We start from the raw sequence: 18,465 nt of genomic DNA, 5'->3' as shown, positions 1-18,465 counted from the left end.
CTGTAATAACTATTAACACAGCTTAAAGTTAAAAGGCAAATAAATCTTCTCTTTGAAACAAGAAAAACATTCTCTCCATATTGGAAAAAAAGTACGCCATTTTTTTTTTTTTTTTTTTGTTGTTTGGTTCTTTTTTTTCGGAGCTGGGGACCGAACCCAGGGCCTTGCGCTTCCTAGGCAAGTGCTCTACCACTGAGCTAAATCCCCAACCCCTAAGTACGCCATTTTTAATAGCACAGTTCTTACTAGAGAAATTATCAGGAAAAGTCATGATACTGCAGATTAAGGACGTCATCAGTGCACTGTAGCAACATACTGGCGACAAGCTAAACAACCCAGAGTGAAGTTTACTACACTATAAATAACTATACAGCAGAGAAGCACAGTCTAAAACAACTGGAAATTAGTGAGACAGGATTTTGGGGACAAAAAAAGGCAAATGTGTTTGTGTGCCAAGTTGACACAAAGTATGGAGTGTCCTGGCTAGTACTGTCAACTAGACACAGCGTCATCTGAGAAGAAGGCCTCAACTGAGGGACTTCCCAGTGCAGACTGGCCTGTGGGCATGTCAGTGGTGGCTACCTTTATTGTTAATCAATGCAGAAGGACCCATCCACCATGGGTGGCACACATACCATGAACTCATTCCATAAAGCATGAATCTAGAAACAAGCAAGCCAAATGGTGTTTGATCCTTCAAGGTTTTGCTTCAAGTTCTTGCCTTGAGTTTCCCCTTGACCTTCCTCGATGATGAAATATAATCTCGAGTGTGAGCCAAATAAAGCTTACCCTCCCCCTAAGTTGCTTTTGGTCACAACAAAGTTGTTTATCACAACAACAGAAAATGCCAGCACATGGTGACACATACCTGTAATCCCCAATCCTAGGGAAGGAAAGTATGAGGATCAGGAATTCAAAGCCACACTCAAATATAAAATGTATTTAAGGCCAGCCTGGGCTACATAAGATCCTGTCTCAAAACAACCATATTTTAAAAACGGAGATAACGATGCTGGGTGGTGAGTATAATCCTACTAATCATGAAGCATGTGTAAGGGGATCCTTAGTTTCAAGCCAGTGTGGATGACACAATAAGCTCAAGGTCATTGTGAGCTAAGCGAGGAGGTCTTGCCTCAAAGCACCAAAGGTAGGAGTTTGGCTCAGTGGTAGTGTACTGTAGGTTTCCTCTCAAACACCTACCTTTATTTTAAAACGATGCTGGGGCGGGCAGGACAGCTCAGTGGGTAAAGGCGCCTGTTGCTAAACCCAATAACCTGCTTGCTGGGTTGTAGAACATACTCGGTGGAAGGCAAGAACCTAGTCTGACATCCACTCTCGTACTCTAGCATGCACATACCCACATGCACGCCCACGCCCACAGACATGCCCACACCAAGACACGCCCACAGGCATGCCCAGGCCCACAGACACGCCACACCCACAGACACGCCACACCCACAGACACACCCACAGACACACCCACAGGCACGCCCACGCCCACAGGCATGCACATACATAAAATAATGTGGAATGCTTTTTTAAAAAATTACTTTGCTATATGCTTTTTAATATATTTCAAGGGAGTATTTAATGTGGCATCAATCTAGTTAATAATATATAATCTAAGATCAGAAGTGTAATAGCTGGAAAGAAAAGATGAAGAAAATAGCGCCCTGTGTGTATTGGCAAAATAAACTGTTACACGTGTAAGGCAGGGACTAGCGTGTGACTGCTCTGCAAGATGAGGTCCTGAGTTTGGGTCACCGCACCCATGTGAAAAGCCATAGTGATGACACATTTGTCATCTCAGTACAAGAAGGTGAAGGCAGGAGGATCCCAGAGCTGCCATGGCCAGACAGCCTAGCCATTGCATAATCTCTAGGCTCAGGGAGAGACTGTGTCAAAAAATAAGGTAAGCCACAGAAGACACTGGATGTCAACCTCTGACCTTCACACAATAAATGCATAAGTACGCACACGCACGCACACACAGTCTGAAGAAGAAGCCTTCACCTATGCATACAGAAAACACAGCTGGATGGTAGGTAGACCCCAGCCAACATGGATGCCTGTGGCTGGGCAGTCCCCTAGACTGCTCTGCCTTCCCTCCTTTCACAAACAATGAAATACCTGGCATCACACGGCAGCTTTCTTCAGCTTTCCTACTGCTGGGCCAACATGCATTTGTTAAAGTCTCTGAAACCAACCTGCCATGGTCTTTCCCAATCCAGTGGAATAGGAAATGCTCCAAGCCATGCTCCTATGAAACTAGAAACTGTAGTAATCTGAAGACTGTTCTCCCAAACAGATGTAACTCTGTAAGACACAATACATATGTCATTGGCAGATTAGGTCATAACAGCTAGAACAAACTGATGCTACACAAATATTTTCATCCAGTTAACATAATCAACTCAAAATGACGTAGAACCATGAAGATGCAAATGTCTTTCCATTGGACAGGCACTGTGAGAGGCAAACAATACACGGCAACAAACACATCCTCTTACCACAGCTCCTGAGACCTTCCCCCACAGGTCACTGCCATTTCAAGTTATATGCCTTTCCAGAAAGGGTCTATGCAGGTTCAGTTATGCACACAGATTTATCTTACATATAACTGCATAAATGAAATGTGTGTATGTACTTTCCCAATTAAGACTTAAATGCATCATGTTATAAGCCCAATGGAGATTTGTTTTCTGCAAGAGCAGCTATGATAACCCATGTATGGATGGAGAATGGTTTTCTCAACTCGTCTTCTCCATGCTACCTTTCATTCACCCAACTAGACAAATTAGGGCCAGAGAACAAGAACTTCCAAAGCCCTCCTGACAGTGGACATGGTAGCTCTCAGGGAAGGCTGGTGCTAAAGCAGTGACTTCAACGTCACCGTGTACTATTGTGGCTGGTCTTGGCTACTTTGTGGGGTCTTCTCCTTCTCACATTGTATCCTCCCCAATCCTGTTTCACCCCAACACAAGGTAGGAGAGGAACAAGGATAGAGGAGAGAGGAATTAGGAAAATCACTGAATCTCATTTCTTTCCTTTTATTTCTTCTCTGACCACAACTACTACAAACTGCGGCCAACCTCTGAACGACCATCAACCACTCACCCCACCTCTTGGGGTCCTGGCATTTATGTGCCCTCTGAAAAGTTCCCAGAATTCCAAACGTCACACAACTGTAGAGACTATCTGCAGATTGGACAACCATGCCTCGGCTAGAGCATGAGGTAAATCATAGCCGCTGCGGACAGTCTGAAGCGGCCCGTACCCCCACACCTGGGATTAAACAAAAGCACATGCTTACAATGTTTCTGTGTTTTTTTTTAAGACGCCAAAATTCCAGAATTCAGTAACCGTCTCATATGTGAATGCTTCAGTCAGAATAGTGTTTAGTAAGGGCCCACAACAATACAGAGTGCAGCCACAGACTCACTAGCTCACAATGCGGGGTGGGGTGAAGTAAGTCAGTGAAAGGCAGCATCTTCTGGCTGGCACAGCAGAAGAACAGTTATTTGCAGTGAATTACAGACATCCAAGTGAAAGTCAGGTACTACAGCCCTGTCCACTGACATCCCACTTCTAAGGGATTCTTGTTTCTTGTAAAACTCTGGGCTTGGGGGAAGTAGACAATCACCGTCTATCCATATTTGTATTATTTATTGAACATTACTGCTCTGCACTTAAGGTAATGTCTGTAAATGCTAGACAGTTTCAACTAGCAGTCAGCAGGAATAGGAAAAACTATTCCTACACTGAAGAGGAAATAAACTGACTTAAACAGAGACTGTCCAGAGACCGTAACAGATTCTCAAAGGTCAATCTTCACTAGGTCTGTGGGGACCGATGACAGCGCTGGAAAGACGTGTCTGAATACAGAAGAGGAAGTCATCGTTGAGGGAGTAAGAGGTGTGAGACTGTAAGCTAGAAAATGCACTACACATGAGAGGCCAGCTGCAAGATGGGAAGAGGCTGAGAAGCAAGTTTGCAAAAACAACTCAAAGCCACCTGTAATTCCGGCACTGAGGCTGTGAGTCAGGAGGAATACTGCAAGTTCAAGCCTAGCTTGGATCACATAGCAAGCTCTAGTCCAATCTGGGATACAGGAAAAAAAAATCCAGCTTTATTGAGTATAGCAAAACCAAAACCAAAACCAAACCAAAACCACAACAAACCCCTAGGACATGCTGTTCGGGCCACGTAACTTACATAAGGTTATAACACAGTGGTTTTCAGGACAGTTTTTACATGACCATCACCAGCCATGTTTACAATATTTTAATCACTATAAAAAGAAAGTATTCACCTATCAGCTGTAAGTCTCCATTCCTCATTCTCACAGCCCTAAGCCACCAAGTTATTTTATGTCTATGCATTTGCCTGCTCTAAGTTGTTCATTTAAGTGGGCTCAGGTGACATCAATTCTCTTACTGATTTTTTTCCCCTTAGAATACTCTTTCCAAGAGTCATCTGTGGTGTTGCATGTGCCAACACTTCAGTCACACCCTATCAGGGGGTCACACGCCCTTGTATATACTGCAGACTTCATTCCTCCATACAATAGTTGATGAACATGAGTTGTTACTGCCCTTTGGTATTAGATATACTGCTACTAGGAACATTTATGTACAAGTCTCTGTAGGGACATGTGTTCTCACCTCTCTTGGGACTGTACCTGAAATAGTTGGGTCACCTGCTCTTTAATCATTTGAGGAACTGACAATTTTCTTTTTTTTTTAAGATTTATTCATTTATTATATATAAGTACACTGCAGATGTCTTCAGATACACCAGAAGAGGGCATCAGATCTCTTTACAGATGGGTGTGAGCCACCATGTGGTTGCTGGGAATTGAACTCAGGACCTCTGGAAGAGTAGTCAGGTGCTCTTAACCGCTGAGCCATCTCTCCAGCCCGACAATTTTCTAAAGCAGCCCAAACAGTTGATGTGTGAAGGTTCCAACTTGTCTACATCTTCCTAATAATCTGTGGGTGACAGTCACTCTAGCCTGAAATTCTAGTGTGAAATGGTGTCTCAGTGCAGCAGACTTATGGTTAAGACTGTGCTAAAGTCATGCTATGGAACCACTGAAGGACCTGAATCAAGCTAATGATGTGATCAGAGCCACTGGTGGCTAGAAACAATTCCCTTCAGCTTTTTTCATTATTCTAGCACATCTGTAACTGACTTCTGCTTATTAAGATAAATAGTGCAAATATCACAGAGGTTGATTTCAGTTTTGATTGTTTGGCATATTCATGAGTGTTTGTGATCCTACATACAAGAAATGCTAAAAAAAAAAACAAAAAACAAAAAACAAGACCTATAAAACTATAAAGGTTCCTGTAGCCTGTATTTTTAAGTAAATATATTTGTCAAAAATAACATCTTTCAAATCAGATTAAAGTCTCCTCCCCTGATTTCTATACCCTATAGAGATGCTTCATTTTATATATATATATATATATATATATATATATATATATATGTATATATATATATACACACACACATACATATACGTACATATATATGTGTGTATATATGCATATGTATTCCAACATACGTGTTTGTGTGTATATACATTTCATGTATTATATTTCGAGATTTCATTTCTTTCTGCATTTCATAACTGTTGGAGAAGAGCTCCTTTTGGGAAGCTTGGGGATAAAGGAGCCCTGAAGCAGCTGGCAACTCCAGCATGAGGGTTAGCTGACACAGCTGAGGCTATTAGGGTGTAATTCTATTTTCTCCACTCCTCTTCTTCCATGGTTCAAGTTGTGTCACTTTTACAGTATCTTCTCCTCCATATCCCTAATTCATTCTAGTATTTTCTTGACGTCATGAGCCACTTTCATATAAACGCTGAATAACTCTTTCAATCAGGAGAAGCATCTTTGACTTTTCTTTGCCCTAGGAGCACATTACTGAGTCTCCTGTCTCCGTCTGTCATGTTCTCCACTTACTTTATGCCTCCAGCTCCTTTCACATCCCTCATTCAATCTGATTAGCTCAAACTTTACCTTCCTGTTAAATTTTGATTTTCTAGTTTGCTTTATACTTCTTGATATTCCTTTTGTTGTTTTGTTTTGTTTTTTTGAGGCAGGGTCTTTCTACCTAGCCCCGTCTGTCAGGAAGCCACTACGCTCACAAGGCTAGCCTTGAACTCAAGAGCTCTGCCTGCCTCTCCCTCTGAGTGCAGAATTAAACTTGGGCACCATTCAGCCACTTCTGGATATTTCTAATGTATATTTTATAAATGTGGTTTAGGTTCTAATTTTGTGGCATTGATTCTGCAATCTGGTCTTCTTCATTTTGGCTGATTTTCTCATCTTTGCTCTTTTTATTAAATAAATCTGCATGATAACATGCTTTATGGTAAACTGTGAGATTTGCTTGGTTTGGTCCAGGGCTGTTTTCTCCAGATCCCGTTACTCATCTGCCTGTGCACGTGTCTCTCCGTCCTCTGCCTCCCCATCTTCCCTTCTTGGTTGCTGTACCTCGTCTGTCTCTCTAGCTCACCCTTGCCATGGCAAGCTGCGTTGGCTACTGTCTGCTCAGATGTAACAAATAAGCTCACTTTGGTGCTGTCTCCACGTCTTAACTGGCTCCATCTTTCCTGTTTCCTTGGATGTTCCTGTAGGCTTTACTGGATGTTCCTGTAGGTTTTTATCATGAGTCAGAAGGAAAGAACGGAGAAGGACAAGGCAGACGCTCGCTGTGACTCTATAGTAATACTCAGCTGAGATGCAGTAAGTGTGGATCCATGATTCAAACGTTAAATAATCCTGGCCAGGGTTTATACATCCTTTCAGAAACCAGATGGACCTAGTATAGCGCCGTCTGTGCCCGTGGCAGAGGACCAGTAGAAAGCAGTCATGAAATTCATAAAAAGCAAGGAGACCTGACAATAGTCAGGGAACGGCTGTTGTGTTGGTAAGAAAACTAGCTGTGCACACATTCTCTGGATTAGAATCTTAATCTGACTGTGTCAATGAGCTGCCCTCGATCCCTGAGTTCTAGTCCAGGAATTTAGTTCACAGAAACTCTTGTCTAAGTTTTGCTGAAACAAAGATGTACTTCACATTACTTACAATTGTTAAAAACAAACAAACAAACAGCCCCTTGCTCAAGTTTGATGAAACAAAGATGAACATCACCTTACTTACAACTGTGAAAATGTGATAACATTCAATAGTAAATTAATCACAGAGTATTAATGATATGATGATTTGACTAACTTGATCATAGTGACTGCTTCTCCTTCTCAGTAATCAGGGCATAAGGAAAGAGAGCTACTGCCTTCTCTCATCTCTAACAAGGACAAGGACCAGAGAATCCCTAATAGGCAGTCACGTGCTATCTGTATGCAGAAGCACCCACTGTCTATACTGCAGCATAGCATGTTCCTTCACGGTAAAAACAACACAGCCTGAGGTCTCATCTCACTTAAAGATAGGATAGTTGTGCTGTGCAAATGTGCTATGCAAAAAGTGGTACATCGTACACATACGCACAGAGAACAATATTCATACCATCAGTGGAGCAAAGTACACTATAAGGCAGTGACTACAACCACTGCTTTCCTTTCAAAATGCACATTACATATGAAGAAACAAAACTGAGTACATAAACTGTAATTAGTGCCTCTTTATAATATCACAGTAGTAGGCTATCCGACCTATGTTTAATTACTTGAGGTTTTAACATGATTTAAAATTTAAATTTATAATTTATAAATTTATAATTTAAATTTATAATTTATAATTTAATTTATAATTTATAATTTAAAATTATATACTTTTACTACAAACTTTACCCATTTTACTACTTACTTACATACATGCACTCTCTTGTAAAAAAGAGTGGAGAGAAAAGCTGAGGCAGGCAAGTTCCTCCTAACTAATTCTTTCAGGACCGACATTGGCTTGTTGTCACTTCACAGGGTTACATGCTAAACTCTCTCAAGTGTGCGATCACTGCTAACGCTGTCATAACCATAGAATATCTGTACATAAACCATAGGGCTGAGAACAGACTAAATGGCCTATTATTCTATGAAGAAACGTTTAAGGTAATTCAGGAAAGGCTATAGATCACTCTTCATGACAAAGGCCTAAGTACCATCCATGTTATTTGACTTCTCTGACATTCCTTTCATCAAATGTCAACTCTAACATGCCCCTTTGAGTGCCTTCAGTATGTCAATGTGTTAGCCACTTGAACGCAATTAATAGTAAGCACATGTGGTTTAGACAGGTTCTCATCACAAAGTTTAAAGATTTTGAAGGAAGAGGGGTGCAACTCCTCCTGGTGGCTAAGTATGGGTTTTCCCCAGTAAATAAACATTAAATCCATTGCTTCTTTGCTACTAATTTTTTTCAACCACATTCGGACTAAATGTGTAGTAGAATTTATTTTATGTGCCTGGCCCTTTAAAGGACCCTATGCCCTTCAGTGTCAGTTGCCTCTTGGAATTCTGGGACAGGAGAGGCTATGAGAAGCCAGTAGAGGTTGAGACTGGGAGTAGGAATCAGGGGGTAGCAGAGAGGTGGTACAAAGAGACAGAAGAGTAGGGTCAGAGAGCAGAGGGAGACGAGAAGACAGCTGAGGCAGCTGAGACAGGAGAGGCTGGGCTGAGCCAGAGAAGACATTGCTAGAAGATATAGAATCCACAGATAAAGTGTTGGATATAAAGAAAAAATAAAAGCCACATACGGTGCCTACTTTTATAAGCATAAATTTTCAGCCATTTACTTTCCTTTCCTCTTAATGTCTGTGGTGGTTTTCTCAATATAAAATCTATATCAGTGTAGAGATGACAAAGCCAGACTTGGTTGTCTCATGTACAGAATAGGCATTCCTGAGAGCTTCCACCTTGACAAGACCATCCTATCCAGGAACGTTTTTTAGCTCAGGTGACCAAATAGCACAAAGGAACTGACAAACCAAAGCGTAAACTTGAGTACAAAGCATAGGTCTGTGATAGGTAACTGCTACGCTTCTCTATAAGAAAGTCCACAGGCTAGACAGATGGTGCAGCTGTGACGAGCACTGACTGCTCTTCCAGAGGACCTGAGTTCAATTCCCAGCACCCACACGGTGGTTCGTGACCATCTATAAAGGGATCTGAGGTCCTCTTCTGGCCTGCAGGTGTACTTGCAGACAGAACGTGCACACACACACACACACACACACACACACACACACACACACACACACTCCACAAGTGAAAGAAGCACACTTTGTGATAATTAACAAGGCAACAAGCTGAATGAAATTTACAAATGGAGCACATCCAATATTATGCATAGCAATAAGAAGAAACCAAATTACTTTCTGTCTTCAGTTTCTCCACAAAACGTTCTCTTGAAGTTGGTTTCATTTACTTTTCTGGAATAACTTTAAGGGTAACTGTTAAAATAATGAAATTAAGTGTCTAAACTTCAAAAGCATCAGAATTGATCCTTTTTTCTCAGGACAAAATTCTCAGTCTTCAAGCTCAAAAGTTTAGTTTTCAGTCTATACATGATTGTCATCTGCTCAACACTGAATATACATGAATGCAAATAAATGCATTAAACCCAGGGGAGGGAGAGGCTCAGTGGCTAAGAATGCCTGATGCTCTGTCAGAGGACCCAGGTTTGACTCCCAGCACCCTCATGCCAGCTCACAGCTGTCTACAACTCCAGTCCCGGGGACCTGACTACCTCTTCTGGCCTCTAGGTACCAGGAATACATGTGGTACACAGACATATATGAAAGCAAAACACTTATAAACATAAAGTGAATAAAAGTAAATCAAACCGTGGTTATTTCAATTAAAATAGTACAGACTGCTTATACTGATTTGAGGTGGGGTAGGATATGATGTCAGTTCAAAGTAGACCTGCTCCCCCTCCACATCCCAGGTTCATTTCATGGCTTGTAACTACACTAACGAATGTGGAGCCATAATGCCTTCTGCTCCACTCGTGACCTGGGCCATGCACACATCAACTGAATTAACTGGCAGAGCCTTACGCTTCTCTGAGTTATCCATGCACTGCGCTTGCTGGTCTGTTCCAAACCAAATACAACGACTGAGACAAACCGTGCGGGGTGGCAATACGGTACACAGATGCTGCCAGTCTTCTTAACCTACCTGACAAGCACTTGCTCTTTGACTTTACTGTCTTCCTCAGTCTGGCAACACCCCTGAAGAGCACACATGCATTTTAGTTTGATCATATGAGATCCATGAGAACCCATGGAGCCAAGCAGCTTGTCTGAGATGACGACTACGTAACGAAGGCACAAACCCACTTTCCAACCCTGGACCACTAGCATCTTACCGCTGAATCCAAGTCCCAGCCCCGTTGCTCACTGACTGTGAAACACGAGGAAAGGATTCATCGTCCTTCAGGATATTCAGCATCTTCATAAAGAATGTTTGATTTTACTTCATTATGATTTCATGGCATCCCACAGGCTGGTAAATGGCAAGGTTTGTATTACAAACTGACTTTTTTAACCACAGTCCTTAGCAGCTTGCCGATTACCTTCAATTGATTGCACATTGGAAACTTTGGGAGGGTAGCTCTTACAGTCTAGTGACTTTTGGTGGCATCTGAGAAACCTAGCAGCCTCTATTACAGCTCTAACTTCAGTAACCAAGAACCAACTCAATATCAGTACCTAGTGGTTCTCATTGTGGGCAAAGCTCAAGTTTCACAAGCTAAGAAGCTCCAGTGGAAAGTGTCCTGCATGTCTGCCAGCTAGTCAGAGATAACCGGTATTCCTCAAGCTCCTGTCGTCTTCGGAAGTCAGTGCGACCGACTGTTCCTTCCACCTTCCAACTCTGAACACAAATGTTGCATCCTATACACAGGCTTTAACCTAGCGGGTTTTGGCTTTAACCTTGGCGGGTTTTGGCTTTAACCTTGGCGGGTTTTGTTTGGTTGTTTGGTTGGCTCTACGAAGACAGAACTAGATTCATGGTCACTTGGGGACAGCAACAAGGATGTAAGAGTGTACTTGTATTTGAAGTACTAAAGATATTCTAAAATTGACTCTGGTGATGGGTATGTATATCTGTGGCTATACTAAAAGCCATTCTGTCAAACTTTCCAGTAGTTGACATTTATGGAGTGTGAATCATATCTCAATAGTTTTTAGAAAATGGTGTCTCCCATGAACTGGGAAGATGGCTCAGCAGGTATGCTGGCTAGTTTGTTTGTTTGTTTGTTTGTTTTTACAACTTGACACAACCTTACATCATGAGAAGGAAGAATCTCAGATGAGAAAATGCCTAACTAACAAAGCAGGTAAAGACATCTGCTGCCAAACCTGCCAACCAGAGTTTCGTCTCTGAGACCAAGTTCCAAACTTGCTCTCTAACCTCCACACGTGCCCTATGGCACAACAGCACCCACACGGACATGGACACTTGTGCATACACACACAAATAAACTAGTAATCTATCGCTCTGTGTCCCAATTGTATGCTTACTCCCTGCATTATAAGCTATGTCCATGCACATGTGGTGTTAGTTCTTAGCATTGCAGCACCATCTCTCACTGCTCCATAATAACTGACAAGGAACACATTTCAAGGCTTTTCCTGGAAAAAATGCTATTTAATGGAATGTCTATGTGGTTGAAGCCTTTTAATGTAAAACTGTGCTGCCATTTATTAAGTTCCTGGTTCTCTTCTGTGTCATTAATGAAGTCTCCGAGCAGACGTCTCGAACTCTGTCCTTTCCTATACAAAAATCTCTCTGCTCTTTGCGACTGACTTTTTGCAAAGTACAGTAGGTTTTAGAACACATAGGTCAAGGGACAGAACAGCCATCTGTAAAACCAGATGACAATGTATCCAGCAAATATATAACTTAGGACACAAAACTCAGAGTTGACTAAATCACCAACCTAAACAAACTGTCAAAGTTTCAGCAGTTTCTATATTTAAAATTTTCAAATTAAATAAAAGAATTCCATTGGAGATACCATGGTTATAATGTGTGTGTGTTTTTATGTGTGTGTGTGTGTGTATGTGTGCGTGCATGCATGTGTGTGTGTGTGTGTGTGTGTGTGTGTTTATGTGTGTGGTGGTGGTGGTGAGATTCAGTTGTTATGCTTTTGTTTGTAGAAACTTTATGATTAGCCAGCACTTCCAGAAAAATAAATATATAAACACAGCAAGACCAAAGCTACACACACATACATAAAATAATACTCATTACCAAAGAAAAATGTAATTTATAGAGATAGGCTATGCAGAACCCACCCTGTGCACTCCTTGTGCAGGTGAACTTCAAATGACACAATACCAAGCTTGCTTCAGTTTTATGCTCCCTTAACACCCTGTAGACAGTATCTCTCCCTTTTTAGGTTTCATCAAATCTTCTATTTCTGACCCAACTCATGACAGATCAGTCAGTCCCCTTACAGCCCCTTTCTCTGCTGCTTCCTTCCCTATCCTCCAACACTTTTAGTGGCTTAATGCCGGACTCATGTCACTCTTAGCCCTTGATCAGACGAGGTCCTCTGAGTATTCTGGAACCCACACAGAGTGAGGTAAGGGGGAACACAGAGTAAATGCTCACAAAGTCACCAACAGGGCAAACCCGTGAGAACTAATGCAGCTGGTTTTCTTAGTTAAAATTAACCATTTTTAGTATGTATCATTCCAGGGGCTTTAAGGAAGCTAAATGTTAATCTTAGCTATGCTGAAAATCTATATGGTAGCTTTAGAATGGAGATCTGGGAACACTTGCTCTTTCGTATCTTACCATGGGAAAGACCAAAGAAGAGACCATTAGTGTAAACACTCGTAGATTACTATGAAGTGCTAGAAATCCTTGTAGTGCTGTACCTGGCCAATGTGGAGGAAGGAGCTGCGGCTGTCACTGTCTGGGATCCTCTCTTTCCCGCCTCTCACTGTCTGGGATCCTCTCTTTCCTGCCTCTCACTGTCTGGGGTCCTCTCTTTCCTGCCTCTCACTGTCTGGGGTCCTCTCTTTCCTGCCTCTCACTGTCTGGGGTCCTCTCTTTCCTGCCTCTGTTCCCTAACCTCACCGGCTCTTTCTGCCATCCCTGAGAGCCAGCACTGCCTACAAACACTCAGAGGATGAGTTTATGGGCACGAACAGAAAATATTTCCCTACTTCCTTTAAATTACTAACATCACTAAAGTGTAAACTTTAAACTTACCCATTTCTACTGAAAACTCTCAGCCAGGCTTTGAGATTTGGTCCTAACAAACACAGACAAGGTACTGTGGTAAAAGTAGACAAAACAACTGCAAATAAAAAGGTTTCCAGCACCAACCTAGGAGGAAAGAACACTGTTAACTCTCAAAAGTATTAGTGGTGATACACACATGCACAGCACAGCCGTGTCTGCAGCGCACGCACCCTCCAATACCTGCTTCACACGTCGCCTCGAAACACTAAATAAGGACTCGACTACTCTACAAGCCAAATTACCTGGTTCTCATCATAGATTTCAAAATGTTAAAAATCTGAAGATTTATACTAAGGTCTCTTGCAAAAACAAAAAAAGACATCTCAATTTTAGATAATTAGCTTGCTTTCTCATCACTTTCCAGAACTCTCAAAGTTGAACTGCCTTTTTTCTCACATGAAGAGACTAAAGATCAGCAAGTTTCACCTCAAGAGTTTACGACTGAAGTCTAGCAATTTGGATGTTGGTAAAATCTTGAACACATTGTCCATTCATTGATTCTTTTATGATGGATTAGATAGAAACCATCTTCCATGACAAGGCTTCCCTGCTTTGCTTAAACAGAACAATCTGCTAGTTTAATGTGTATATACAACTCTGTGTGCGTGTGCGTGCGTGTGTGTGTGTGTGTGTGTGTGCATGTGCGTGTGTAAAACCACTCCTTTCACCATCATCATTAATCACTGCCAAACTTAAATGTCTCATCTAAGAAATATTTATGAATTAGCTTCCACTAGTTTGAAATTGGCTGAGTTTTAAAAACTATAAAACTTTAATATAAACATTAGTATTTAAAAGGAATCTATGTACCTTACAAAAATAACCTCAGCTACTCTAGAATCATATTTATGAATCATTGAAATGCTATTTATAACCAACTTACACCCATTGCAATAGTGAGTTGCCTGCAGAAATCAAGGTATATCTAGCGTGTAGGCCTTGGCCAATGATAGCATCAATGCCTCCCAAATCATAAGCCAATCCTAAATACACTTTTGTAGATGACCACATTGTGTTATAACGCCCAAAAAGCTGGACATCTAGAGGTCCTTAATGTACATTTATTACTATAGCATACAGTAATGGTGCTAACGTACATTTATTACTACAATATATAATAATGGTGCTAACGTACATTTATTACTACAGTATACAGTAATGGTGCTAACGTACATTTATTACTACAGTATACAGTAATGGTGCTAACCTGCCCTACAGTATACAGTAATGGTGCTAACGTACATTTATTACTACAGTATATAGTAATGGTGCTAACCTGCCCTGCTCATATGTAGAATTGGGCATCAGAAACTAAACAGCTGAAATGTGACAAGGTTTAATTGTCTTGATGTTTTTAAAACAACAGGACAATGACAACTGTCTCCTACCTTGACACATTAATCAAGCCTGCTATGGTCCCATTCTAGCTGCTAAAGTTAGCATATCATTTAGGACTCACACGGTAAACACAAAGTAAGCATTCAAGACTCACTCCATCAGTGGTGCTCCATACAGAACAAAGATTATATGAAGGAAAAAACAAGACGCGAGAAAGTAGAGCCAGCATCTGACAACTCGGGCTACCTGAAAGAGAAAGGAAGAATCTCAAGACTCCAGACGATACCTAAGACCCATACACTCTGCCGGTTTACACACAAATATAACTTGTTGCCATGGTGTCTGAAACAGCTGGACGTCCTTTGTCGGATAACCTCGAATTGGATCTCATGTTTCATCACAGACACAGCCCTCAAAACAGACTTCAAAGATGGGGCCAGCGAGTGAGCTCAGCAGGGAAAGGCTCTGGCCACCAAGCCTGACCACCAATTCAATCCCTGGGGCCCACAGGATGAAGTGAAGGCCTACCCTCTGACCTCGCCACCGAGAGCTGTGTTGTGTGTACACGGTTTAAAATGTGCTCTTTGTGTTTTGTAATTATAGCATCTGAAGTTCCAGACCATGTTCTAGGCATGGGCCCTATTAGTAGATGTTCAAGTGTTTCATGTTTTTTTAATAGTTTATTCTGCAACATGAATACGATTTGGGAAATTACTTAGTGTTTTGCTTTTTTGATGGAATTTACCCAGTTTTGCTTTAAAATGAAAAAAAAAAGCATAGCATTCATTATTTTTTGTAATTCATATCTCTTTATATAATAAGGTCACTGTGGTTTTTGTATCTCAAAACTCAGTTATCAATATTTCTTAAGTATTAATAATATCTCAGTCATACCACATAACAGAAATAAATTTTTACTTTTATGCTGGTATGGTGAGTAGCATATATTTGTGTGATAGTTGTCTTTAGAGGAATAGAATGAATATTTTGTGTCTGTGTATGTGCACATGTGTGTTCAAAATGTTCTAAAAGGGAATTAATCATAGTATTGAGTATTCAGTAAGGATTTTAATTTAACATAATTGTTAAGTGTCATAGCACAATGAGCATTCCAGAAAAAATTAATTCTAATATCTGAAAACATTTAACTGTTTACACAATGCCTCATGTGAAATAACAGTTGCTATGACTTAATTTGCAATTAATCTAGAAAAATCACTTATTTAAGGATTCAAAAATATGGGCGTGGCCTTGACCCCTCGCCGAGGGAGCTATTGACAGTTGATAGCTACTAAGGCAGACAAAGTCAGTTTTCCTTGGGAGTATGGTCCCTGGTAGGCTGACCAAGCTCCAGTGGATGGCCCTGCACCCACTCACAGATATAGGGTTCTAAACATTCTATCAACAACAACAAAGGTTATGAGGTTGGCCAGGTACCCCCAAGAATAGAGTAGGGGATGAATGCATGTTATCGAAACACACTGTGTGCAAGCATGAAATTATCAAATAGAAAAATATATTTTAAAAAGTACAGGCCTAGGGGACAGTTCAGTCAGTAAACAAGGACCTGAATGGATTCCTGGAACCCACAGTAAAATGTCAGGTATGGGCAAGCTAGTCATCCCAGCACTGGGGAGAGAGGATGTCTGGGGCTCATTGGCGAGCCAATCTAGCCTAACTAGTGAGCTCCAGGCCACTGAATGTCCTGTACGGAGCAGGTGGACACTGTTTCTAAAGATAACACTGGAAGTTGTCCTCTAGCCTCCAAATGCATTTGCATATAGCATAACCCCTCCCAACACACACACACCTAAAAATATACAAAAATAAATGAAAATAAACTGTAGTGTCTTGTACGCTACCTTCAGTGATGACATAAAACCATGCTTACTCAGGTCGCTTGCATTGTGATGCACTGAAGGAGTCATAATTCCACAATTAATGCACAACAAGGATCTATCAAACACTGCAGGAAAGTGTCAGGCTACTAATGCTTTGGGAGGTGGGGGTGGGGGGACTTGGTTCCCTTTACACTGTAAATAACTCAATGAGGACACAGCAACACTTCACTCTCACAATAACCGCCATCTAAAAACCAGTTATGCAGAGCTGACCCTTACCTTATGTGACAATGAACTTCTTTTAGAGGACACATTCGGTTTCACTACCAAGTATAACAAGAGATTGGCACCAGTCACAAAAGCAGAGCAAGTGCCCAACCAGACCAAGTGAGTTTCCAATATTGAGAAGTTGTCCAAGAAAAAGGATGGGATAAAAATGCTTAGGAAAACTGAAAATATGCACAAAAGATTGGTATATAGAAGTCTCTTGATGTCAGTATCTTTCATGGTGTCTTCTTGGGTAACTATCTAGTAGAAAACAAAGAAAAAAACATGTCATAATGATTTTTTCCATGTCTCAAACACTTCATCACTCGAAATACATAAATCATGGACTAATAAGTTTCTATGGACAATTATTTGTTTCAAAACACAGAAAATGCATATGCAAATTTTAACTTCCTTTAAATTTTTCTAATATGATACAAATCTTTCAGAGCCTCAGAAAAATTCGGTAAAAAATTAGATATTTGTGACTGGTTTCTGCAAAGGGGGCATGTAGCAGACACAAGCAACAATTTTACTTTTTTTGGCCAAAATCAGGAAGTCCTGCAGTCCCCAAATGACAACCAAGTATACACTTAGGTATGCAAATGGTGCAGAACCAGAGTAAGATGGTCATTATGATAAACTAGGGGCCCACTGTCTGTTACAGATGCTAAATCCTACTAAAAGCAGAACGTAAGTGGGAGGAGAAGCAAAGGTTTACAGTCCCTAAATACATGTGTTTGACCTAAAGAACATTTTTTATGTTATATTGACTAAAATTAATTAAGAACTTTAGCAATTGTTACAATGTAGTAAAAATCCGGCCCAAAAAGGAACATCCACACAAAAGGAGGAGCAATTAACAGGGAACGTAAAAGTGCAAGTCTGGGCGTTGTCCTATTTGCCCTCATTTAATTCACACTATCGTTTTCAAAGGCAAATATGGTACTGATTAAGCAAACCGGCTAAACAAGTTAGCAGAAGCGGCCAAGGTTACACACACTAAAGCCATTTCAAGTATCGCCTCTTTAACATGAAGATACCCTCCGGGGTCCGGACAAGAACGGATAACAATGAAAAGACTTCGGAAAAGTTTCTCAGATTCTCCCCTCCACTGAGGGATCGGGCAGGTAGGGGGATCAGAAATCCATCCTCTAAGTAGAGCTCGTCTCTGGGCCACCTGCAAATCCCTATCTAACACGGCGAGCCGTGCCCAAACGCAAAGGCCGGTTGAATGGAGCCCTTCCTCGGACACCGGCGGGCGAGTTTCCCTAGCACGCCACACCTGGGAAGCCGCAATTCGGAGTCGCGATCCCACGAGAGCCCGGTGGGAAGGCATGGCTGCTCCCGAACCCTCCTGAGCAGCCTTTGCCCGGGCGCTGACCGCGGCTCAACCCCACCCAGGTGACTCTGTCCCAACCCCGGACAGCGCGAGTGTGGGCAACTGAGGGGCATCATCAGAGAGAGCCCGGGCGGCCGACCCGGTAACCTGAGAGACGGTGACAGAGGGTCGGTCCCGCCAACAGACGCCGGGATCTCAGAGGGTCCGTCGCGCCATGCATCCTCTGGCCCGCCGGAAGCGTGGCGCCTTGGAAGCCACGGCAGCAGTCCGCAGAGCGACCTGCACCTGCCCCAGGAGAACTTAGGAAGCATCCCTCCCGCTTACCTAACTCTCCCGCCCGCCGAAGGGAAGGGGACACCACCGCCTCCCACCCTCAGGTGCGACAGGCTGCCATGGCCCCTCGCGCAGGCGCAGACCAGAAGGCGGGGGACTCACAAGCGGATAGC

General features: G+C 41.9%; 1 protein-coding gene across 11 annotated transcripts in view; it reads right to left on the bottom strand.

Moving 5' to 3' along the window:
• Pigf (phosphatidylinositol glycan anchor biosynthesis, class F) overlaps positions 1-18,443 on the bottom strand; it is a 28,185-nt gene extending 9,742 nt beyond the window's left edge. For 2 of the 11 annotated variants that reach the window (XR_015622139.1, XR_015622137.1), the window contains exons 1-6: positions 17,963-18,443; positions 16,690-16,938; positions 14,724-14,815; positions 13,199-13,315; positions 10,341-10,477; positions 2,208-2,316 (exon numbers count right to left, since the gene is read on the bottom strand). Coding sequence is in view for 6 of the 11 variants with exons in the window: in XM_087554628.1 (XP_087410754.1) it covers positions 2,204-2,316; positions 13,199-13,315; positions 14,724-14,815; positions 16,690-16,938; positions 17,963-18,016 (625 nt within the window). In the remaining 5 variants the exon portion in view is untranslated. 11 annotated transcript variants of the gene reach the window in all.
• Between the last annotated feature and the right edge of the window lie 22 nt (positions 18,444-18,465).

This window comes from Rattus norvegicus, chromosome 6 (genome assembly GCF_021556685.1).
Source record: "Rattus norvegicus strain SHRSP/BbbUtx chromosome 6, alternate assembly SHRSP_T2T, whole genome shotgun sequence".
NCBI classification, from domain to species: Eukaryota; Metazoa; Chordata; class Mammalia; order Rodentia; family Muridae; genus Rattus; species Rattus norvegicus.
Note: the sequence above shows the minus strand (reverse complement) of the source record. Positions and strands in the feature narration are given on the sequence as shown.